Here is a 26,578-nt window from a genome sequence, read left to right on the forward strand (position 1 = left end):
AAATTCTAATAGGATATTACTCGTATAGTACTGTACAGTACACTACAGTAATGTTAAACTACTTTCAGACGTATCCTAAATACGGAACCGTACCGTATGTCACTAATCTAAGCACAACAGAAATGAAATTTGCAAGAACTACTGTACTCAAAGATTACCAACGAAGCTAAATGCTTAGACAAATTATTATTAGTATTACGGTCTAATAGATAGATAAGAAAGGCAATAAACTAAACTAAACTAAAAGAAGACATTTAGGACAAAGTATATCTGTAGTTATCTCTTTTAAAAAATTAACTTAGAAATTCCTTTCCCTCAGTACATTTAGACACGAGGTCTCTTCGTAGGCTTTTAACAGGTGGTAGACACCAACACTTCACTGCACAGTCCAACTCTACATTACAATTTGACGCGTGTAAGTGTGTTGCTTTCCAACTCTCTTCTTTTCTCAATTATTTTGGCCTCAGAAGTGTGACCAGTGAGAGTTTGGAGTTCGGGGTAGAAAATTCCAGGAAAACGAAACAGGATTCAGTGCAAAACCAAGGTTTGTAAGCTGCTATCTCAATAACATAGCATCACAGAAGTGTGATTCAAGTTTTGATTTCTTTGCCTAACATAGATGAAAAAAAGAAATAGCCGTCAGTTAGTAGTCCAAAACTTAGGGTTCAGTTTTTACTGGGACACCTTGTTTCTAGGGATTAGATTTGTTGACGCGGGGTCTTCCCGCTTGTGTCAATATTTACTCAAGCAACAGATAAGAAAGTGCTTGGCTAACTGGATTATAGGACCGTTATACATCTAACTTTGGTTGTCAAGTAGTATACCAGGAATACATTTCCTTTCTCTCTCAATGATAGACAAATAACGTGGATGTACGGTCCCAAATTTTGCAAACCATAGTTAAAAAAGACACTATCATACAAGTTAACATAATATATTCATCAAAGTCAGAAGAAAAGTCATATAATCCAATATAAAAGTCCAATTGTTCGCTATTACATCCAAAATATGCCTTGTGCATGAATTTTCTCATGAAAAGGCCAAAACATGCAAACATGCATGGAAAAAGTACGGTTCTTTGGAACTGATTAGTCATAAAACGAATTTTTGTGAAGTTTCAGTTCTGTAACCAGCTTATGTAGGAATATGCATATGCATGGAAATCCGGACTCTAATGATGTGTAATTATGTTTACATTAAGTTATTCTAGTAAAATATGACTAATAAAATGCAAGTAAATCTTCATTCTATAATATGTTCATTTCAATAAGGAGAATTTTTTTAAATTGAATATTTCAGTTTGGATTAACCAGACTTTCGGATTAACAGGGTTCGGATTAACGGACTGTAGTGTATATGATAATAGGAAGAGAGAGGGTGAAACGTGGTGCTGGCACATAGTCTAGTCTTGTCGAATAGCACCAACTGCTCAAGGCTTAACGTTTCCATCCGACGAATGAATCGCTATCAACAGCGTCATGTGCTCCCACTCCATATGAGTACTGCAGAGAGGTTTGGAATTTAAGCCAGGCTTTTGGCACACAATCTAATGATTGGAAATTGTATACAATCATCTCCGTACCTTGCGGGCCAACATTCTGATGATGAACTGGCTAACCACTTGACGCCTTAAGGATCATGGTCACCATGCGGGCTTGAAGGGCAACTACTTAAAACCAAGGAATTCGATAAGTCTGCAGTTAATTGTTAATTACAGTTAATTACAGAGGGAGAAAGAGAGAGGAATGGGGGAATTGAAGACATCTTTCACAGAAGTGAATGTTTTGCCAAGTATCTTGCTAAATTTTCTATGAAAGGAAACTTGATTATTAGGTTTATATTGTTGTTTCTTTGTCTTAGGTTCAGGTGGGCCTCCATGAATTACTAGGCCATGGAAGTGGTAAACTGTTCCGTAAAGATGATAAGGGTAAATACAACTTCGATACTGCAGCAGTCAGAAATCCAGTCACCGGAGATGAAGTAAGTATTTTGTGTGACCAAACTGAAAGAAACACTGTGATGTACACTTAAGTTTAATCTCCTCTCATCATTTGTTTTAGATTAAAACTTGGTATGAAGTTGGTGAAACGTATGACTCAAAGTTCACAACAATGAGTTCTACATATGAAGAATGCAGAGCAGAATGTGTGGGCTTGTATTTGAGCCTCAACAAAGATGTACTAAAGTAAGTTTACTCTCACATTTTGATGATCAGGGCTGATAACCTAGATGTTAAGCCCCTTTAAACAACAAGCATTATCATTTTGATGATCATGGCTTTAATCATCATTAATGGGGCAACCAGTGTATGTTAAAAGGTCTTAATCTAATACAGTACTTGAACCATATTTAATACTTCTAACTTTTTTAAATTAACTGTTAGGCTCTTCAGTCTGCTGAAACTAACTTTGAGTAAATAAAGTGTATAAACTACCTGAAAGACAAAACATATGGTAACCGTATTACACCTGAAAAATAAACAACTTAAAGTTTGTGTTTATCCTATTATGTTTCTTTTTATGTTCCTGTCTTTCTACATAATTATGATTTGTTAATGGGATAAACACAGTGGCAGGTCAGTGCTGAAAGAGGTAACAAAAGAAAAATAGAGACAAGGATAAGATGTGTTGTAGGGTTTGATCCTGACTCAATGCGGTGGTATTGTATTTGAAGATGCTCAGATACACTACCCTTATGTCAGTAGAATTTGTGGTGCTTAAAAGTACTCTTGTGTGACAAAATTTACAGCACCTTGGCTTCTCTGAAAGAAAAAAAAGTAGTACAGTGAAACCTCGATTCTCCGTTTTTGGAAGTACCTCGAAAAAAATACGTACGATACGGGAAAACGGAAAATCCGGGAACGAATTAAAACCGTCAACAGTTTGACTGTACTTCACAGTAATGAAATATATATCATTTTATTTGTACAAAAACACCTGCATTAAATACATTAGTAAAAAATCTTTATATTTTAAATTCAGTTTTACCGAGAAACTTCGTCACTTTCCTGTAAAAACGTCTTTCAGGCCAGCAACTTTCATCAGCCAAGCTCATCGAAAAATATTCTACTAAATAAGTTATCAGAATTATATTGATATCTAAGACATTTAAAACCACATCTGAGACTCCAGTTTCACTATTGCTTTAAGGAGAGTGTATCGGAGTAATTATGCCGATCGGGAAAACAACATATAATCCAGCCACTTAATTGACGACTTATAAACGTCTACGGTAGCTACCTCTGTTTTTTTACCTTGAATAAATCTAACTGGAACAGGTACAGTTATTTACAGTAATCGTTATCTGACGACAGTCTCATGTAAATTAGATTTTGTTTTAATAACCTAAAAAAAGAACATTGTAACTTGTTTATCAGTAAATGTTTTCGTGCTGTACTGTACTACGAACGGCGCGAAATTTAACTTCGAGTTAGCCCATGTTTTAGGCCTCGGTACTTTCCATTAATGATGTTTTTGACTGATAAACAGGCGAGAAATGTGTCTTGCGTGATAGGCATAATTACTGGTGCAGTTCACATGAACCTACCTGTGGTATTATAGTTAGGAAAGATCGCTGAAAGCACGTAAATAAGCATAGGTTGTAACAGCTCCAGTCACATAATCAAGTAAGTTAATCACAACGCACAAATACAAAAATGATACCAAAATACATTAATTCCCAGAAGATGTAATGAAACAAACTCGCACTCACAAAAATACTGTCACATCGCACACATATAGGTTACGTACTATGCACACAACACACACACACACAAAACACTTAATTGTCATTTCTTCAGTCACAGAATACAGTAGTCACTTTGTAGTGAAAAAGTCTTTAATCGTCAGTTGTTTTTTATTTTGTCGTGCCTTTAACACGGTACAGTGCTCCCTCAATATTTAAAACATTCTGTAGTTCGCTGCTGTCTGTGTCATACGCAGTAATATAGTCGCGAATTTTGTCGAAGGCAGCTAATGCTTCTGCATACGTTGGCAGGGGTTCAATTTCAACGTCTTCCCCCTCGCTCGCGATCTCATGCACGGCGCTTGCACTGGCCGTGGCAGTAGCATCATCACACAGCTGTTCTATGTTCTTTACACCACAAGTGGCGAGCTCACTATCGACTGTAGCATACGTCTCGAAGTTAACATCTCTCGGCGCGAGCTTCTCCCAGTCCTCACTGATGAGTTGTTCTTCGCTGCCGGTGTTCGTGTCGTTCGTGTCTCTGCTTTCGCCAAAGCCACATTTATGAAAACAATTTTGAATGGTGGAGGGCGAAACGTGGAACCATGCTGACACAACAAAGTGGATTGCCTGTGGAATACTGAACTTCGTCTTCACTTCTTTCCCAGCGTCCAACATACACACAGCCCTTGGCACCAGCTGCTTGCGGTAGTATGGTACCCTTTAAAGCACTTTATCACTCCCGCATCCAGAGGCTGAAGGACACTGGTACAGTTCGGGGGATAGAAAATAACTTTCACATTTCGTAAGAAAGAAAGTTCCTGCGGGTGGGCGGCACAGTTATCTACAAACAAAACTATTTTTCTCGCTTGAGCACCCATAGAAGCATCCAGTCCATGAAGAAAAAAAAATGTCTGTGGTCATCCAAGCTTTACCGTTCGCGTAGTATCGCACTGGTAACTTCTTCACGTTCTTAAAGCATCTCGGTTTCGCTGCTTTGCCTATAACGATAGGGATACGTTTGTCTGACCCGTTACTGTTACAGCACAACAAAACAGTTATGCGGTCCTTCGCATTTTTGCCTCCATGACAAGATTCTCCTTTAAAAGCCAGCGTGCGATCCGTTAAACAGTTGAAAAATAGACCGGTTTCATCCGCATTATATATGTTCTTCGGTTCGTATCCTTCAAGCAGCTCTGGGAGATTTTTCACCCAATCTTCCACAGCCGAACCGTCAACTGCAGCACTCTCGCCGGCGAGCTTTTTATACACCAGCCCGTGACGCTCCTTAAACCGGGAAATCCATCCATTCGTAGCGGAAATTTTTTTGACACCCATTCTTGCAGCAATGCTTCGAGCTTTTACGCGCAAAATGTTACCATCCACAGGAATTCTCAACACCTGAGCTTGCTGATACCAAGAAAGGAGAACTGCTTCCATTTTGGAATATCTCGCAGGGTTGCCAACTCCTAGATACTCATTATCACCAGATATGGATTTGAAAAACACCAGAAATCTCCAGATCTGGATTTGAAAACTCTATAAATTCTCCAAATGTAGTAAGATAATGCATTAAATTTACACTTACCTCCTTTCAGTTGTGCTGTTCTGCCTCTAAAGTTTAGTAAGTCTAATGGTGTCCTCTTCTAAAGATAGGTCCAGCCTATATTATAGCCATATGATCAATTCAATACAAGTCACACTCAAACACTAGCATTATTATAATAATAAAATGTTCACTGCGTGTTATCAATTGTCGTAATCCTAACATAAGTGTATTTAATTGCAAACTACATACACAAATTAAAAACTGTACTATATTTGTTTATTTATGGCTGATCTGTATAAGTTGAGGGTACTTGACCCGGATAGTTGTATGACTCTAATGTGCCTATTTTCTGCAGTACTTCTTTCGGTAGATCGTATGTATAACAGCATTTCCCTGTCCTATTCAATCCAAATTTTACACACAAGACCGAATGGAGAGTTTGTATTGATATTCTATTTCTCAGTTTATTTTTAGTTATATTGACTTGGCTGAACACCCGTTCTACATCCGCATTAAAATGAGAAAGTACGAGAGTCGATATAACTAAATTTGCAAGTTCGCTGAAAGGGTTTTCACCAGTTGAATCCCTATACATATCAACTTCTGCCCAAAATTTCACAGTGTCCTTAACTTCAGTCCACTGGATATGATGCAGATTTCTCCACTGGTTTTCTACTTTCGCAATAACATTATTGTCAGCATAAAAGAGTTGTGCTATATCAATAATTTGCAACTTAAAAGGCCTTAAACAATTTTTGGTGAAAAGAGAGACATTTTTTCAAGGATCCCTATATTTTCAGGTAATCTTTGCCTCAATTGTTGGATAAGTTCAACAATGAATTGCATGCATCTATCACGTAGTTGTTTCTGTTGGTCTTCAGAAAGCGAGGACGATGATACTTTAGTTTCGAAATCATAACCTAGATAGGGCTTTGGGTCCAGATGATTATTAATTTCTGTTTTCAGGACATCTACTTTGACAGTGGGCAGTAGAACCTTGGTGCATAATGACTTAATGAGAAGGATTAGGTCACCTAATAATTTTGTAGGATCTTGGTTTCGACTTTCGAACTTCTTATTTACGGTCTGCACTTCAACCAAAATTGGCTTCAGAAAAGACAAGTACAAGTAATTCTGAGGGTCGCTATACATTGAATATAAAATATCGGCTGTATAACAGCGATCTTTAAGACGAGCGATTTCAAAGTGTGTTTTTAACTCGGTCCACTGTTGCATTATTCTTGTCACTGCACTTTCGATGGACAGCCACCGAGTTTGGCTTAACTGTACTAATTTCAGGGGAGAGTCGCCTTCATTTATTGTCTCGTATAGTTCTTTGTATACAACCTGCCGTAGAGATGATTGTGAAAACCAATTGTAACTTTCCCTTATGAGGAAATCTAAGTTCCTCGATAAACACCCTGATGCATGTGAAACTGCTAATTGTAGAGAGTGACAAACGCATCTGATTAATTGTATATTTGGCACTTTAGCCTTTAACTTTACATACACGCCATGATTTATGCCTACCATAACAGACGCATTGTCTGTTCCTATTGCTTGTAATTTAGTCAAATCCAAACCTTTATTACACAGACATTTCTCCAAAGCCTCAACTATAGCATCAGCTGTACATTCTGACAACTCTACTAACTGTAGATATGTCACGACAATCTCTCTTTTTCTTTTTGAATAGTATCTTATAACAATGCCTAGTAACTTGGTAACTGAAATATCATTCGTTTCATCCAACAACAAACTATAACCGTTTTCACTTTCACGTAAATCATCTATCAAGTCTTTTTCAAAATGAGGAGCTAACACGTTTTGTATTATAGCAGTGCATTTTGTACGATGCAACTTCAAATTATTAATCCCTTTGCTATCGGGAAAATTCACTTTACACAACTCGCTAAGATGGTGAACCACGTGAACCGAGCAGTGTTCTGCTATGAAAAGTGCCGTTCTTCCTTCCACTAAATTTGTCTCAATATTAACTGGTTTAAAATTTAAAGTTTTCTGCCTATTAGAACTAAAGGGTTCGGCTGCCTTGAGGTGTTTAGCAGTGTTCCTATGTTTTTCAATATCTCCTAATTTAGCAGCTAGTTGAGTTTTACAGTATTTCCAAAAGCCTTTTGTGGCATTTCCTTCTACTTTTAGTAACCACTTATTATACCTATCATCCTTAAGCCATTCGTCTCTAAATCGCTGTTTATACTGAGGCTTCCCCATGGTTCCCAACTACACTAACTCTGTAATTAACACATTTAACATAAATTAAGAAGTAGACACTACCACACAATCACAACTCAAAAGCCCAGCGCACTATCTTTAATCACACAGCGACATTGGCACTGGAGCTGGGCTCCTCACATGATTCATTTTAACTTTTCCAGTTACAACTGTTACAAGTAAGAATGATGTCGACCGCGCTATTATTCACCTTAATAATAAGATCACCGAGCTCAATAGCTGCAGTCGTTTAAGTGCGGGCAGTATTCAGTATTCGGGAGATCGTAGGTTCGAACCCCACTGTCGGCAGCCCTGAAAATGGTTTTCCGTGGTTTCCCATTTTCACACCAGGCAAATGCTGGGGCTGTACCTTAATTAAGGCCACGGCCACTTCCTTCCCACTCCTAGCCCTTCCCTGTCCCATCGTCGCCATAAGACCTATCTGTGTCGGTGCGACGTAAAGCAACTAGCAAAAAAAAAAAATAATAAGATCAATAATGCACGGAAATACAACATTGATGCTGTTAAAAATCCAGCGCTCTTGCTCACACGCGACAATGGTGCTGGTTTTATTGTCAAGCGAGTCGCTTACGTAAACATGTTAAGATCATATTTTATATGATAGGTCATAATATTTTACTAAGTTATACATCTCATGACCGTAGTTCTTTTTTAAATTGACATTTTATTATAAAATCACCAAATATGTCACCAAATTTTAAAGAAAAACACCATATTTTCGACTTGTCGCAAAATTCAAATTTTGTCACCATACGCCTTCCTGAAAACACCAGATCTGGTGACAAAATCACCAGATTGGCAACCCTGATATCTCGATTCCTTCCCCGTTTTTCTATTCCTTGCGGAAGATCCACATTTTTTTACTTGTTCACGTATCTCTTGTTTTTTTAGCTATTATTGTATTCAGTGTCGAAGCAGGCAAGCCAAAACGTTTCGCGATGTCAACTTTTTTTTCCTGTTTGATTTCTTTCAACTTCCTCTATAATCTGAAGTTTTTCTTGCAGGGTTTTCACATGCTTTACAGGTCGCGCCATTTCAGTACTATACTGTGTAAGCAAACCAAAACTCTACTCCGTAAATTGTTGGTTTTCACCAGCTAGTAACACAGCCAACTGAACGAAACATTCAACAGAAAGCTCTTAACAAAGCGCAACTTGGCGGAGGCCTTCATTGTTAGCTTGGTACAGAATGTTCCGTAAGTATGATCGCGCAAGATATCCGACAAAATTAAATTACGCTAGACTCGCAAATTCGATTCCTGCCGTCCATTCTCGAAATCTTGAAAAACGCTTGATCGAGGATTTAGCGTTGATGGGACTGAAATTTCTGGACGGTTGATGCGGGAAATCGTTTCTTCGAGGAACGGATAACCCGGGATTTTTAATACAGGTTTTAAATGGGATGCTCGCAGGACCATATAATTTGAACGAATATTACGGGAAAACGTAGTTTCGGGGAACGGATAATCGAGGTTTCACTGTAGTAGTAGTAGTAGTAGTATCACATGTCATACATGTTTTGCTTGGCAGTACAGTGTGTGTATTACATTATATTAGTACTAAGAGAGGTTAACTACGTGTTAATATGACTGTAAAATACCTTAACTGATCTGTTGGTCCATCTGGACTTAAGGGTGTTTTATTTCTGTTGCCAGATTTTCTTTATGCCATCCTTAACATGGGAACAGATGCCTTTTTCAGCCACCCCTAGCATGGAGTTCACATGCTATTCGAAGGATTTAATTGGCATTTCTGCAAGTGAGGGACCACTACCCTCCCAAAGGAGCTCCTCAACCTGATGTTATTGGCTTCTTCAGGGAGTTAGACTATTTTCTGCCACCCAACACTCGGCACTGGCTGTAAGTAGCAGGATGAACTTGGCCAGACCTATGATGGTATGGGCATGTATTTCGCTGCACAGATACCCCATTTGCAAAGGCTGCCCTTCAGCTGAACAGGGAGGTTGCCAGCCTCGAGGATGACCACTAAAATTGTTGGCTAGACAGCGTGAGAGAGGACATGCACCTTCAAAACTCAACTCTCGAGATGTTATGGATCATCCAAAGCAGAGAAAATGATGCAAGAATGCAGATACCACAAAAGTGGGAAAATGCAAGGAAGATGATGATTGTTATGAAAGATGTTGCAATGAGACATTACACAGATCCAGTATAAACTTCAATTTTTAATTTAACATTTTAGCAATTTACCAAAGAGGTATGAAAGCAACATGTTATTTTTCTACATAATCTCCTAGTATAAAAACATTTTTTCCATCTAATTGGCAGCTTTTGATTTCATCCTCAAAGAAAGAACAGGGTCGTCTATGCAGCTAGTTGCGCACAAACTCCTCTACTCCCACATTATCATTGAATGGCTGCCCTTCCAATACCTCTTTGAATGGTCCAAACAAATAATAAATTGCAGGATTATAAATCTGGGTTGTTGACCGAGCTCGATAGCTGCAGTTGCTTAAGTGCGGCCAGTATCCAATATTCGGGAGATAGTAGGTTCGAACCCCACTGTCGGCAGCCCTGAAAATGGTTTTCCGTGGTTTTCCATTTTCACACCAGGCAAATGCTGGGGCTGTACCTTAATTAAGGCCACGGCCATTTCCTTCCGACTCCTAGCCCTTTCCTGTCCCATCGTTGCCATAAGACGTATCTATGTCGGTGTGATGTAAAGCAACTAGCAAAAAAAAAAAAAGAAAGAAAGAAAAAAATATCTGGGTTGTAAGGAGGGTGTTCTACTGGTGTACCGTGAACATTTTCCAGTTTATTACTCATTAAGGCAGCTATATGTGTCCTTGCATTATTGTTTGTTGCATTAGGCAGGTTTTGTGTCGTCGTAAGTTTGGCAGTTGTAGGCAACATTCACAGTTCTGAATGATCATCTGCTTTCAAAACTCATTGGTTTGGACAATTTAGACCATATTGATAGACCATCAGACGCTAGGAAAATAGCCAGTTCAATTTCCAAGAACATGTATCATTCAAGTCAACAATTTATTTTGTCTAGCGGCGTCTCCGAAAACCTTAAAAGAGTAGTTAGTGGGATGTAAAACAAATAACATTATTATTATTATTTTGTCTAGTCAATAACATGTTGACCACATCATAGTTAAAATCTACATTTCTCAGCATCTCAGCTTTGAGATTTTCACTTATATTTGAATCATTTATAAGGCCTATGCTCTTTTAAAAGTTAGTACAGTATTACCTCGCTTTTATGTTCTCGTATTCATTTTTTTCCGATCGTTTACAACCTTTTTTGTTGGCCCCCTCAGATTTTCGATGCTCACAATGTAGGTATTAAAATCCTCAAATTTACTTTTATGACATTTTATGCTTCCCACCAATAATGCCACATCAGGCTGCTTGAGACGGGAAAAAATTGAATTAAAACGGTGTTGCAACTAACCTATAATGCTTCAAGTAACCTCGGCATGACAGCACACACTTCACAACACATGGTGAAACTAGCGGATTACGAATATCAGGGGAAGCTATGCAAACTGCATGACAATTCTGACGTGTAGGTTACCTACCCAACAAATTTATATCATGGATGTGTTTTTGGGCTGGAGGGTCTATGTGAAATTAGCGTGGATACTTTGCATGGACAGAAAACCGGCACCATACCCAAGCAACCATATGGATGGAAGAACGACGCCATTTTGATGGACAGGAAGGCATGTTCTTGGAAGATGTTGATGTCGGACATATTAGACCGTAAACAGAGCATTGGCGAATTTTTAACGGGAAAACATTGATTCAAATTCTGAACATTGCAAAAGGAAGAGAAAATTATTTCGTCTTCTGAGCCTAAAAAACATTGTACATAATTCGAGGTTTCTCTGTGTAACTGAGAAAATAGTAACTTTTTGGAGTAGGCCTACATAATGTAGGATTCATTTCTTGCAAAAAGAATGAAGTAAAGCCAATTTTCTTTCCTTTAAATTCTCTCCTAAAATTAGGGTGCACAGTTTATTCACATATATACAATATTTTTTGTTATCTGTTACGTTTTTGTTCTTAACTGAGTCAAGCGGTTAAAGTCATTTGCCATGATCTTCTTGCCAGGTCGTTTCTTTATCCTTCTTTGTTATTGCTTTATTGTTGGTGTTTGTTTTTCTGACAAATGAGGGGCGGGGGGGAGGAAAAGAAAACTTCCAATATGGAAGAGAGGGTTCAAATCTTGGAAAAAGTTGATTCATGATTGCACTGGCACACAAGTTGCAGCTCTCTGTATCCACGCTGAATACAATGGTGAAAAGCAGAGGAAGTACAGTATATCATCATGTATTTCAGAAAGCAGACCAAACTCAAAAAATATGAGTCATATTCCAAATACCAGAAATTGGAAAATATAGTAAAAAAGTAGGTTTGAAACTTCAAGAGCTGCAGGCATTTCAATTGGTGGTGTGCTCTTAAAGGAAAATATGCACAAAGTGACAAACATTCTTGGTATTGTAAATTTCAGCGTATCCAATGGCTGAGTCAACCAATTTAGGGAAAGGCATAACATTACCTATAATATTGTTTGTGGGGGAATCTAATACAGTTTGTGACGAAACTGTGGAAGAGTGGATCAATGGATGATTGCAGAAGCTGACCAACAAATACAAATCCATGAACCTTTTTAACCTAGACAAAACTGGACTGATTTTCAGTCAAAGGCATTCAAAGGGGATAAACGCCATGGTGGGAAACACAGCAAAATTGGGCTCACAATGATGTTGGGAGCCAGTGCTGATGGCTCTGAGAAGCTCTACCCTTTGTGATAGGAAAATCTAAAAAGCCTCTTAGCTTCAACCATGTGTGATCATTACCAACTTCGTATGGTGCTAGCTGTAAAACTTGGATGACCTCAGATTTTTTTTTAGAGCAGCTGGCTGCTCTGGATCCAAAAATGGGTGCACAAAATAGAAAGATCATCATCAATAATTGTCCTGCACATCCCATGGATGTTTATTTGAGGAATGTGCAGACAGAATTTCTGCCTGGTAACTGCACAGGCAAGCTGCAGAGTACTGATTTAGGAGTTATACACTTCGTTAAGTCACTTTATAGGTAGAGCTTTGTGCAGAGAATTTTATTCATTATGGATGCTGTAAAGGATCCATCATCATTTAAAGTTTCAATCCTGGATGGGCTTTACTTCATTGCAAAGTCTTGGAAGGTTTTGAGGCAGATTACTATCACAAATTGTTTCTTGAAAGTCGGATTCTTCAAGAGTCATCCTGACTCTAGGCCGCTAGTGGAGGAGGAGGAGAAGACGACGACTTGCTTCCTGATGTATAGAGAATGTTGCAGTCAAACTGTACTACTAAACTCTTTCTTTGGGTGGATGATGCTATGATGACTGCAAAGGAAAGAAGTGTGTTTAGGACTTGGTTGCGGAACAAACTTCAGCTGAGTCTCCCACCAGTGACAATGAAGAATATGAGCTTAGGGAAGTGTTGCCTACCGGTGCTGAGGCAAGTGCAGCAGGGGACATTTTATGTAGATATCTGTCATTTGTAAAGGGGGTGAAAATTATTTTCAAAACCTTCATGAACTTAAAAAAAAGATTAATTCTGGACTATTTTGGTAGGAAGCAGTGATTGTTTAATTTTCTATCTGGCATACATGTGTGTTAATGTTGCAAATAGGCACAATAGCAGTAATTAAAATGTTCCATCCAGAGAAAAGAAAATATTGCATTTTAAATAATTCTATAACTATTTTAATAAAGATAACTAGATTAAACAAACTATATTACACAATATTTTAACTATCTACCAGTACCCTTCTCCTGGTCAGTGGATGAGCAAAATTACAAAGGCAGTTTAGTATCAACAGTTAATTTACATTGGACTTTTTTGGGGTAAATAATAGCATTAATATTGAAGTACTCTGTAAATAATAATATGCATTTGTGTAACATTTCCCCTCTTTTCCTGGGCAATTTTACATATTCAAGTTGCTTCCCATGATTTACACTTTCCTCCCTTTCACACCAGTATTCTTTGGGTCCCTTGAATAAGGACATTCAACGAAGCACAGTGTTTTCAAACAGGACATTCTCTTCATCAAGAGGCACTAATTTTCAAGGACTTCCTAAGATGTGCAGTGGTTTTAATATGTATTAGCCCCATTCCATTGAACAGCACACATTCTTTAACATGGTACCGCATGAAAATGCACACCTCCCTTTGTGATAAGTAATAAAACAAGTGCTTATGATGCAACAGAGGACTCGCGCACTTAACACCAAATTTATATGCAGTTTATGTAAAGCCGTCACTGTAAAGGACAGTCCCACCTTCGAGCTGATAGCTCATTGGGACAATGCCTGGAATAAATAAAATACAATTTAAAAAATAGAATTGTAAATCTTGCAATCATAGAGCCCACTTCATTTTAAGATAATTGATTATAAATCTGTTTGAGAAGTTTTTAGATAGTTATTTGCAATCTTTGTGTGTATCTGTTGCAGGGTTTTTGGTTATACTGGTTCTGAAGCTGATGATATCATCTATGTGAATTGGCTCAGTCTACTGTATGCTGGAGTAGGCAAAGCATTGGAGATGTATAATCCTAACACTAAACAATGGCTACAGGTATTCACTTCCCAAAGATTATGTTGATCCCATATTCTCTGTATTTAGTCCTCTATTTAAATAATAACTAGATTGGATTTGACTGAAGATCTAGGCTAAATTTGAAAGCAAACTTGACAATTTACAGATGTTCGTGACTCTCTTGCATTTATTTCCTTGGATAGAAATGTTTTATATGTTTGAACCCTTTGCATCTTCGAATTATGAAGTAATATAATTAAGTACATACGTACGTACGTACATTATCATTAGAGACCGTTATGCCTTTCAGCATTTGTCTGCAAGCTTCTGTGAATTTACTAAACGTTGCCACAATCCTCTGTTTACAGCTAGTGCTGTGGCTTCACTTAGTTCTATACCTCTTATCTTTAAATCGTTAGAAACTGAGTCCAACCATTGTCATCTTGGTCTCCCTCTACTTCTCTTACCACCGAGCTCGATAGCTGCAGTCGCTTAAGTGCGGCCAGTATTCAGGAGATAGTGGGTTCGAACCCCACTGTCGGCAGCCCTGAAGATGGTTTTCCGTGGTTTCCCATTTTCACACCAGGGACTGTACCTCAATTAAGGCCACGGCTGCTTCCTTCCTACTCCTAGCCCTTTCCTGTCGCATCGTTGCCATAAGACCTATCTGTGTCAGTGCAACATAAAGCAACTTGTAAGAAAAAAGAAACTTCTCTTACCCTCCATAACAGAGTCCATTATTCTCCTAGGTAACCTATCCTCTTCCATTCGCCTCATATGACCCCACCACCGAAGCCGGTTTATGTGTACAGTTTCATCCATCAAGTTCATTCCTAACTTAGCCTTTATCTCCTCATTCCGAGTACCCTCCTGCCATTGTTCCCTGGGGCCGCTGACCTTCGATGTTAGGCCCCTTAAAACAACAAGCATCATCATCACCACCACCATTGTTCCCATCTGCTTGCACCAGCAATTATTCTTGCTACTTTCATGTCTTATTACAAGTTGTCCATTTCATGACCGTATCGATGTTTAATCAAGAAGTAAGTATAAATAACCACCTAATCGATACTTTATTAATGCCTCAGGCGAAATTGAATAAAATTAAAACTTACAGGACATGTTTCGACCACTTAGTGGTCCTCTTCAGCTGTATAAATAAAGAACTGAAAAGAAAAACATTGACAATAAGCACATAAAGCAAAGTTGGTCTGAAAACAACTGATGTAAAGAGAGTCTCGTCCTGGAGCTGACTTCCTTCTTACAGAACACTGTTGATCGCAACTGCACATAATGTGCTTATTGTCAATGTTTTTCTTTTCAGTTCTTTATTTATACAGCTGAAGAGGGCCACTAAGTGGTCGAAACATGTCCTGTAAGTTTTAATTTTATTCAATTTTGCCTGAGGCATTAATAAAGTATCGATTAGGTGGTTATTTATACTTACTTCTTTACTTTCATGTCTGTTACTTCTAACGTATGAATAAGATATCCTGAGTCTACCCAGCTCTCAATCCCATAAAGCAAAGTTGGTCTGAAAACAACTGATGTAAAGAGAGTCTCGTCCTGTAGCTGACTTCCTTCTTACAGAACACTGTTTATCGCAACTGCAACCTTACTGCATTAGCTTTACTACACCTTGATTCAATCTCACTTACTATATTGCCATCCTGAGAGAACACACATCCTAAATACTTGAAATTATGTACCTGCTCCAGCTTTGTATCACCAATCTGACATTGTTCTCATGGATTTCTTACCTACTGACATCAATTTAGTCTTAGAAAGGCTAATTTTCATACCGTACTCATTGCACCTGTTCTCAAATTCCAAGATATTAGACTGCAGGCTTTCAGCACAATCTGCCTAGACCAAGTCGTCAGCATAGGCCAGACTGCTTACTTCATTTTCGCCTAACTGAATCCCTCTCTGCCACTTTATACCTTTCAGCAGATGATCCATGTGAACTACGAACAGCAAAGGTGAAAGATTACAGCCTTGTCTAACCCCTGTAAGTACCCTGAACCAAGAACTCTTTCTGCCATCAATTCTCACTGCAGCCCAATTGTCAACATAAATGCCTTTGATTGATTTTAATAATCTACCCATAATTCCATAGTCCCTCAGTATGGCAAACACCTTTTCCCTTGGTACCCTATCATACGCTTTCTCTAGATCTACAAAACATAAACATAACTGTCTATTCCTCTCGTAGCATTTTTCAATTACCTGGCGCAAAATGTAAATTGATCCTGACAGCCCCTCTGTGGTCTGAAACCACACTGGTTTTCATCCAACTTCCTCTCAACCACTGATCGCACCCTCCCTTCCAAGATGCCAGTAAATACTTTGCCTGGTACACTAATCAATGAGATACCTCGATAGTTGTTGCAATCCTTCCTGTTCCCTTGCTTATAGATAGGTGCAATTACTGCTTTTGTCTAATTTGAAGGTACCTTACAATACTCCATGCTAATCTTATTACTCTGTGAAGCCATTTCATCCCTGCCTTCCCACTATACTTCGCCATTTCAGGTTTAATTTCGTCTGTTTCTGCTGGTTTATGAGAATGGAGTTTATTTACCACGTTTTCCACTTCCTCAAGCGTAATTTCACCAACATAATTTTCCTCCTCCCCATGAGCTTAGTTGCTCGCGACACCACCAGGAAGATTTTCTTTTACGTTGAGAAGATTTTCAAAATATTCCCTCCACCTGCCCAGTGATTCCCTGGGATCTATTATGAGTTCAATTGAATTACCCAAAACACTGTTGATTTCCTTTTTCCCTCCCTTCCTAAGATTCTTTATTACTGTCCAGAAAGGTTTCCCTGCTGCTAGACCTAGCCTTTCCAGGTTATTACCTAAATCATCCCATGACTTCTTTTTGGATTCAACAACTATTTGTTTCGATCTGTTTCTTTTATCTACGTACCACTCCCTGTTTGCATCATCCCTTGTTTGGAGCCATTTCTGATAAGCCTTCTTTTTACGTTTACAAACTGTTCTCACTTCTTCATTCCACCAAGATGTTTGCTTTTTCTCATCTTTACGGACAGTTGTTCCTAGGCATTCCCTTGCTGTTTCTACTACAGCATCCCCGTATGTCACCCGTTTTCTTTCTATATCCTGAACCTGCTTACTGTCCACTGTTCAGAACTTCTCACTAATCATATCCATGTACTTCTGTCTAACTTCCTTGTCCTGGAGATTTTCTACTCTTCTTCGTTTGCAGACAGATTTCACTATCACCCTTTCGTATCCTTCAGTTATATTTCCAACTCTTGCATTGAAATCGCCCATTAGCACTATCCTATCCTTGCTGTTGACCCTGACTACTATGTCACTCAGTGCTTCGTAAAACTTGTCAACCTCATCTTCATCTATACCCTCACATGGCAAATATACTGAGACTTCTCGTTCTAATTCTTCGTTCTAATTCTTCCAACTGGCAAATGTCCCCACATCATTCACTCATTTACGTGCCTAACAGAAACTATGTTGTGTGCAATAGTATTCTTGATGAAAAGCCCTACTCAACACTCATCCCTTCCGTTTTTAACACCCATCAAGTACACTTTATATTCTCCTATCCAAGGGTGCCCATACCTGGGGGCAAGGTGCCCCTCCTCCCCCTAGCTCTCAGGGAAAGGCAAAAATCTATTCTAGTCAGATGTTTTTCTTTCAAGAAAATGATGTAAAAGCCCAGTATTACGTAGAAGCGGTAGTACCGTTCCCCACCAACAGGTAGGGAACACCGTGGGTTATTCTATCACAGAATATAAGTAGCCATTTATCTTCCAAAATATTAAAAATACTATGTACCCCCAGGTCTGGGCGCTGATGCTTCTATCTCTTCGTCATTATCACCCTTAACTGAATATCACTTATTCCTAGCACATCCAGATGCATCCCCTTTGCTGACTCAGCCTGTTCTGATTTCTTTCTTCCATAAGCTCCATTATTATTGAAAGCTCCCCTTTGAATTCCATTTTGTTCGCCGAGTTATTTCCAAGGAGTCCATCGGCTGGCAAATGGAAGTGGAACTCCGTTACTCCCATATGTCCGAGGCTTGCTTAAAATGTTCCGATCTCGGTAAATTCCTGAAGCAGGATGCTACCCTACTTACACATAGTCCAAGCGAGGATCTCTCCTCTAACTGGTTAGGGACCACGATGGATTGTATAGTTCTAGCCGCCTGAGCACAAGGAGGGCCATTGCTCCGAATATGCCTGAGATGCCCACTCCCATTCCGTAGCAACTAGTATCCCGACTTTCAGGACCACTTACTAGACCACTCAGCCGTTGCCCTTGGTTCACAAACTAGGACATGTCTACAGTAACCCACACCATGAACCATATAATTAATATTTTAATATTTTTTTCTATTATCTGATCTGCAGTGAACTAAGTATCATTTGGTTCAGGATAGATGAAGTGAAGTCTGTCTGCAGATGAATAAGGGTACAATATCTTCAGGATGAGAAAATTAGATTGACGTGCATAGGTATGATTAGTGACAAGTTCCAAAGAATAGGAATAGATGAGCTGCTGGTTCAAGATTTAGAAAGAGATTGGTAACATACTGAGTTGTTGCAGTATAAATGTCAAGGGATTGCCTTGGAACAACTGTGTGTAAAGATGCGAAAAGGCAAACATCGTTGAGGTATAATGAATTGTGGGCAGCCTGTGAATCCATGATCCTGACTACATCACACTCAGTGCTTCATAAAACTTGACTGCCTCATCCTCATCTGATTCCTCACTTGTCGATTACACTGAGACAATTCTCATCCTAATTCCTGCAACCACAAAGTCTATCCACATCATTAGTTCATTTCCATGATTTAGAGTAATTATGTTGTAAGCTATGTTTTTTCTAATGAACAGTCTAACCCCACTTTCTGCCCTTACCCTTTTAACACCTGTTTAGAATGCCTTAAAATTTCCTTCTCTTCCTCGTTATCTCCCCATACCTGAACACCATTTCTTTCTTATTTCACATCCGGGAGATAGTAGGTTCGAATCCCACTGTCGGCAGCCCTGAAAATGGTTTTCCGTCGTTTTCCATTTCCACACCAGGCAAATGCTGGGGCTGTACCTTAATTAAGGCCACGGCCGCTTCCTTCCAACTCCTAGGCCTTTCCTATCCCATCGTCGCCATAAGACCTATCTGTGTCGGTGCGACGTAAAGCCCCTAGCAAAAAAAATTCTTATTTCATTCCTTCCAGAAGTCCCATTAATAATGATAGCACACCATCAAATTCCATTTTGTTCAGCAGGAGACCCTGGCCAGTCAAATCGACCCTTCCAACTAAGAACATCATATCTGCATTAAGGAAATTGTTGAGGAGAGCAGTTTAAAGTCTTGAAAATTTGGCCTTCAGACCCCAACTTTGCAGGATCGATCCTGACTCAGTCCAGTAGTATTTGAAGGTGCTCAAATACGCCATCCTTGTGTTGGTAGATTTACTGGCATGTCAAAGAACTCCTGTTAGACAAAATTTCGGCACCTCGGTGTCTCCGAAAACCGTCAAAAGTAGTTAGTGAGGCGTAATAACAATTACATTAACACATTCATTACCAGCTCCGCTGTGGGTGATTTAAACCTCCAGCCCAGCCTTTTTAAATCCCCTCAACTCTAGTGCACTATTTTACATTAAATATTACTGTATGAAAGGGCCTCCGTGGCTCAGGCGGCAGTGCGCCGCCCTCTTACTGCTGGGTTCTGTGGTTCAAATCCTGGTCTCACTATCTGAGATTTGTACTGGACAAAGTGGAGACGGGACAGGTTTTTCTCCGGGTACTCCGGTTTTCTCTGTCATATTTCATACCAGCAACACTCTCCAATATCATTTAATTTTATCTGTCATTCGTTAATCATAGCCCCAGAGGAGTGCGACAGGCTTCGGCAGCCGGCACAATTCCTATGCTCGCCGCTAGATGGGGCTTCATTCATCCCGTTCCTGACCCAGTCCAATGACTGGAAACAGGCTGTGGATTTTCATTACTGTATGAAAACAATCATTGGTACAATATGAAAATTTCAACACACCTTGAGGATGATTACTAGTAATGCTTGAGGCTATGGTACCAGGTTTGACATTTTCCTGGATGGAGAGGCACATCACACTTTCCGCAGAGCCGCCTGGTTTCATGCGGGACGTTGCTTTTCGCGCACACACTGCATCGTCTAGTTGGGAAATTGTCCGATTTCATGGCTGGGAATTTATGAAGTACATGCTCTTTTATTTTCCCATCAAGTTGAAATGGCTGATCATTAACTGGAGTTCGCTTAGGGGGCTGCACCAGCAGACTGCACTTAGATGCTGATGAACCTACTTAAGACTGAGATGGGACCAGCGACACAGAAATGTTTGCGACTTCTGATGGTTCTTCATGCTCATTGTCTTGTAAGAAATTTCTGCATATTGTCTGCATGAATGTCAGGAAGGTTATTTTTGAGTTTGGATTGGATTTTTGGAAAAGCCTGAATGCATTAAAAAATGTACATTGCAAAATGTTGAAAAAAAAATTTTTTTTGGCCATTTCACTGTTTTTCACATGAATGGATACATTGCTAAATACTGGTCGGCTGTATCAACTCCGTGTATAAACTGATTATAATTAAGTGATGCTTACAGTTTTCATTTATATTTTCCCAAACCTGTTCAGTACTTGAGCCATTTCTGCAGAATGTACAGTTGAAACCACGGTAATTACTTTTTTTTTTTTGGCCTCCCATGAGCATAGCAGTACTTCATCGCCCCTATCGAAAGTCTCATTTCTGCTGTTTTTAGCTTCTTCTGCCTTTCACTGAATTTCTTAGAAAGTCCCCTATTCTGCCTTATTGTCCCACATAACAGCTGTTTCTCATTCAAGCAGTTCTCTAGCTAAGCCTACACTGTTGTAAAAATTGTCCATGTACACTATATACCCCTGGCCAAGGTAGGAATCTAATAAGTCAAATATAGTGTTTTGGATGTTAATGCCACTTGCATCATAGATTTTCAACCTACATATGTACCCTATAGGGGATTCACACACCATCTTTACCAAAATCCCATACTTGGTAATTTTTCCTAGATTGTAAACTCAGAAACACAAGCGGCCTCTCCAAGCTAACATTCCTTCATTAAGGGTGATTTTCCATTCCGGAGTATACACAACTGAAAACTGGTCACTGAGCCTTTCGAGAATCAACCTAATTTTGTATAGCCTGTCAGGATTCCCTTCATTATGACTGCTGTCGCTAAACTGTAAGAACGGCAGTATGTTTTCGAACCAGTTTCGTGCCACAGTTTTCGCAAAATCGATCAGCCGAAAATAGTGTCCTCTGTCCAGTACATTTTCAGATCTGGTTTTTTAATTATTCCCGTTACAAACATTAGTCCTAAAAACTTTTTCATCTCATTTACATCAACCAGTTTCCACGACTGAAAAAGAGAATATTTAGTGAATGGACGCGATGCTGCACTAATAACTTGTTCCACGTAAAGGTTTGTCTAATGGCATATATATTCAAGGAAATCGTCATTTACAAATAAGTTGACAAAAGACATAATTTTGCTGCTATTCTCAATGTCAACATTTAATCCTACCCAGCCAGAGAAATTGATTGCAGGCGGGCAATACGATGGATGCGTATCAGTTATTTGAATGTGCTGAATTTCACTTTGCCCAGAGTCTGGTATATCATCATCAGAATTGCTATCACTTTCATTGAAATCAGGGACAAGTACATCATCAGAACCATCGTTCAGTAGTATGGCTTCAATTTCCTCACTTCGAATACTATGTTTGTAATTCACCATCTTATCGGGGTACACAGAAGAGCCTCCCCGAAGATTGCGATAACCAATTGGGCATACCCTGGGCAACATCAGGAAGATTCCAGCGGCTGATCCTTCTACAACCGAAGCACTGTGATATATATTCGATATGATGAATAAACAGCTTTTTTTTTTTCAAAGCAACCTCTGGTGATAACTTCAATAAATATTGAAGGACTCTCTGCGAATAAAGAACTGCTTCTAGCTGAAATGTGTAAGCAACATGACTGTGATATTCTGGTTCTACAAGAGACCCATCGAGGACCAAACAGCCACAGACCAAAGATAAGTGGGATGAAACTAGTCTTAGAGAGAACTCATGACCAACACGGAAATGCACCAAACCAGATGTAACTATATGTTCAACTACCTTGACTTCTACCAATGGTATAGAAATCTTAACCATTGGGTACCAGTCTTGTACAGTAACATCTGTCTACAAACTACCCAAAGTCATCTTTAATTTTGAGGAGCCAGCTAATTTCCAATCTCAGAGGATTAAAATTGTCATTGGGGACGTCAACTGCCACTGTACTGCATGGGGATATCTACATACCAATGCAAACAGTGAGGAATTGGAGAACTGGTCTGAAAGGACTGGATTCAAACTCATCCTTGACCCTAAACTACCATCTTCGTTTAACAGTGAAAGATGGAAACGTGGCTACAATCCAGACAACATTTTCGTTAGTAATATGATCTACGAACAAACTATAAAATATGTTGAAGACCCAATTCCAGGCACACAACACAGAGCTATCATTTGTATAAAAGCAGTGGTTCAGCTGGATGTAATACCACAAAAACGATGCTTCAAATTCAAAAGAGCGCAGTGGGACCAGTTTGCTGAAGACTTGGACAGTGGAATCATTAAATTGCGACCAGAAGTGAAGTCGTACGAATCATTCATAAAACTTGCCCGTAAAGTATCTCGCAAACACATTCCACGGGGATGCCGCACCAACTACGTAGCTGGACTCACTCATGATTCAAAATTTGCCATTGAAAGATACCAGCAATTGTTTGAGAATGATCCCTTCTCAGAAGAAACAATGGAAGCAAGTGAGGAGTTGCTTAGTGCTATAACCACCTCAAGACAAGACAGATGATGCTCTCAAATAAAAAATCTGGATTTGAAACAAAATAGCCGATGTACATAGAAAATGGTGAAGAACATTAGCAATGATCCAACTTCAGCTCAGGTACTTAAGAGTGAAGTTACACCCAATCAGATTGCTCATCAGCTACTACTTAATGGTAAAAGTACCAGGCGGACGAAAAGACTGGAGTTTCAACGTGAACTTAGAAAGGTGAAAACCACTCACTTAACACTCCCATTTCCTTGGCTGAACTGCAAGAAGCGATTCACCACATGCAGAATAAGAAGACAGGTGGAGTCGATGAGTTGAGAACAGAACAAATAAAACATTTTGGACCTGAAACATTGAAATGGATTCTCAACCTCATGAATACCTGTATCATCACTTGCCGGATTCCAAACATGTGTAGGAAAGCTCATGTTGCAGCTAAATGAACCTAAGAACTTCCGACCTGTTTCTCTGTTGTGTGTCTTTTAAAAATCCTTGAGCGAATGGTACTGAACCGTATTTCACTTTTCGTAGATGAAGCTCTCATACGTGAACGAGCGGGATTTAGGCCTTGAAGATCATGCTGTGGACAAGTTCTCAATCTAACACAACATATAGAGGATGGCTATGAGCGGAGATAAATGACTGGTGTTGCCTTCATAGACCTTAGCACAGCTTATGATACCATTAATAATAAAAGATTGGTGTATAAGGTGTATCAAACGACAAGAGACTATGGTTTTACCAAATTTGTTGAATGCATTCTTGAGAATCAATATTTCTACGTCTCTCTTCAAAATAAGAACAGCTGTTGGAGAAATAAAAAGAATGGATTATCCCAAGGACGTGTTCTTGCACCATTGCTCAGTAACATCTATACTGATTACCAACCAATTCCTGCCGAAGTCAAGCAGTTTATCTACACTGAAGACACAGTAGTGGTAACACAGGGGAACACATTTGAAGCGGAAGAAGATAAAACTGGCAAAATCTCTCAAAGAATTTGCTACATACTACAAGAACAATCATTTGAGACACAACCCCAGCAAAACTCAAGTTTGTGCCTTTTATCTATGTAACAAAGAAGCCAGTAGAAAACTGCACATGGAATGGAGAGGAGTAGTCCTTGAACACTGTTATACACTGAAGTACCTTGATGTGAAACTGGACAGAACATTATCTTTCAAACAACACTGTCAGAACACCAAACAAAAGGTGTGTGCTAGGAATAATATTATTAGAAAACTAACAGGCACATCTTGGGGTGCATACCCTCATGTCCTACGCTCATCTACAGAAAGACTTGGTTGTTTCTTGCTGGAATTCGATGGTAGTGTTTCGATATATATCAAGATATTTCATTAACTCCTTTGAGAAGTTAACATAACTAAGTATATTGTGCAATGAGGCATATAATTGCCATAAGATGATCATAAATCACAAGTTGGGTTCTGCTCAACATTTGAATCCTTGAGAAAAACATAATGTCTGGGCCGGCTCACCAGTTGACCAGTAAAGGTTAAAGCTTTTGAGAATTGGGCTACGAAGGAACACAATGGGAAAGGCTGCTCTTCCAGAAACAGTATGCACCAGCAGACTCATGGACCCGGGACTATAAAGGTCTATCATGCAGTGAATGGAAGTGAGTGTATCAAGATGTCTGTTAATGTACTACCTGTACAAAGTATACCAGGCAGGTCTCGGAACAGCAGCCTTTTTTTTTTTTTTTTTTGCTGTACGTCGCACCGACACAGATAGGTCTTATGGCGACGATGGGACAAGAAAGGCCTAGGATTGGGAAGGAAGCGGCCGTGGCCTTAAGGTACAGCCCCAGCATTTGCGGGAAACCACGGAAAACCATCTTCAGGGCTGCCGACAGTGGGGTTCGAACCCATCAGCAGCCTCTGTGGGTGTTGTCTCAGGGAGTTCCAAACACTTGCTTGTGTCCTGGGAGCCTGTCCTCATACATAACTCATGTCATAATGCTCCCAGATCAACCTATCACTGATGATCTGAAGGATAAGGGATTCAGCCTATACCAAGAAGTTCACGGTTTCTCCTGTGATGGCAGCAGTTGACTAATAGACATCATCACCTACAAGACAAATTCTTCACAAGGATCATCTATGAACCTACTGTTGAATATTTCAAAGAGGCGTAGATTCACAATATATCAGTCATTGGTTTGATGATTGGAGCGAGAGGCACCATCCCAAAACTTTTTGCAAGCTTCTGAAGGCATTTCAGATTTCCAAAATCCTTCATCACTACCATTGCAATTAATGCCCTAAAAAGGCTCAATCTCCATTTTTAGGAACCATGCATATGGTCCTTAAAATTGCTTGTTTCTTTTTCTGTAATTACCAGCTTTCTATTTCTAAAAAGAATAGATTCATGCCTAACCAAAAATTTGTATGGTTCTGGTACTCTTTGTCTTGTGGCAGTCTGCAGGTATTGTAGGAAGAATTAAAAATAAAGTACTTTTAGAATGATGTGTGTATCTGAAATTTGAAAATTCATAATAATAGTGTGTGGGCTCTGAAGAGGGCTCGTGTAGGTCTGAGAGTTGATGCCATGTAGGTGTCCAGTGCATCTATGAGGATGGGACCCTGCTTATGGTGAATTGTAATAATGAAGATGGCATACACACCCAGCCCATGAGCTGCTGGAATTAACCAATGACCCCAACCCAGCTGGGAATCAAACCCGAGACGCACTGTAATTAACCATTTAGCCATGGAGCCAGATAAACTCTTATCCTCGTCCCGAGGTGATGCAGCTTTTGTCAGACATACCCTCATTGGAGGTAAGCTGTATGTACCATTTTAATCACACACCAATCCTCCTACATTTTTTAAATTTCTGGCAGCACCAGGAATAGAACCTGGGCAACCGAGAATGGTAGCTGATAGTGCTAACCATTATGCTATGGAAGGAGACATTTGAAAATTCAAGGTGGTGTACATAATCTCAGCATTTACATGTTTCATATTTCACAAGTACAGTGTGTTTGGCACAATATGACTGCAAACATCACAGTTGCACGATCTACTTTCATACACCTTGTTTTACTAGTTGCAGGTGATTGTGAAATGCTGTACTTCACACCAGTTACTTTGGTCTCTTGCATGTTCACCCCAGAAAGTTTTGCAACGATTGCCATCGTGAGATCCGGAAGCTTCCATTGTTTGAGGCGTAGATTCTCTGATCTTTAACGTAGAAGTTTTTCTTCCAACATTTCTTTTTTGAGGTATTTTTCGTGTAAAAAAAAAAAAAAAACAGGTACATGAAATAAAAGTGTCGGGCTCAAGATGGATTTCAAAAACTGTATTCGTGACATAAAATAAAAGTTTATGTTTACTGTGCCGGGAGGTACACCTCAACGCCACGCATTTAAATCTAGCGCCTAAAATATCTCCTCTACTGGTGAAACAGTGAAACTGAACCTGCACCAACTTATAAATTTACTCAGAAGATGTCACCACTAAAGTATGATGTAATTTTTGTTATTGTGAAGTTTCCTGAGCTGACTGTATTTCTACGTGTTTTGTTTGCCATTCATCAAGAAGTTTGGACATTCTTCCATAGAGGTCACTACTAAAAACTATGA

At 39.3% G+C, this 26,578-nt stretch overlaps 1 protein-coding gene across 3 annotated transcripts in view; it reads left to right on the forward strand.

The window, feature by feature from the left end:
* The window catches only part of DppIII (dipeptidyl peptidase 3), a 200,010-nt gene that overhangs the window by 127,168 nt on the left and 46,264 nt on the right, over window positions 1-26,578 (forward strand). For all 3 annotated transcript variants that reach the window (XM_068228838.1, XM_067152443.2, XM_068228837.1), the window contains exons 10-12: window positions 1,861-1,980; window positions 2,061-2,185; window positions 13,966-14,089. In XM_068228838.1, coding sequence (XP_068084939.1) covers window positions 1,861-1,980; window positions 2,061-2,185; window positions 13,966-14,089 — 369 coding nt within the window. The remainder of the gene's footprint in view (window positions 1-1,860; window positions 1,981-2,060; window positions 2,186-13,965; window positions 14,090-26,578) is intronic.

This window comes from Anabrus simplex, chromosome 8 (genome assembly GCF_040414725.1).
Source record: "Anabrus simplex isolate iqAnaSimp1 chromosome 8, ASM4041472v1, whole genome shotgun sequence".
In the NCBI taxonomy this organism is placed as follows: Eukaryota; Metazoa; Arthropoda; class Insecta; order Orthoptera; family Tettigoniidae; genus Anabrus; species Anabrus simplex.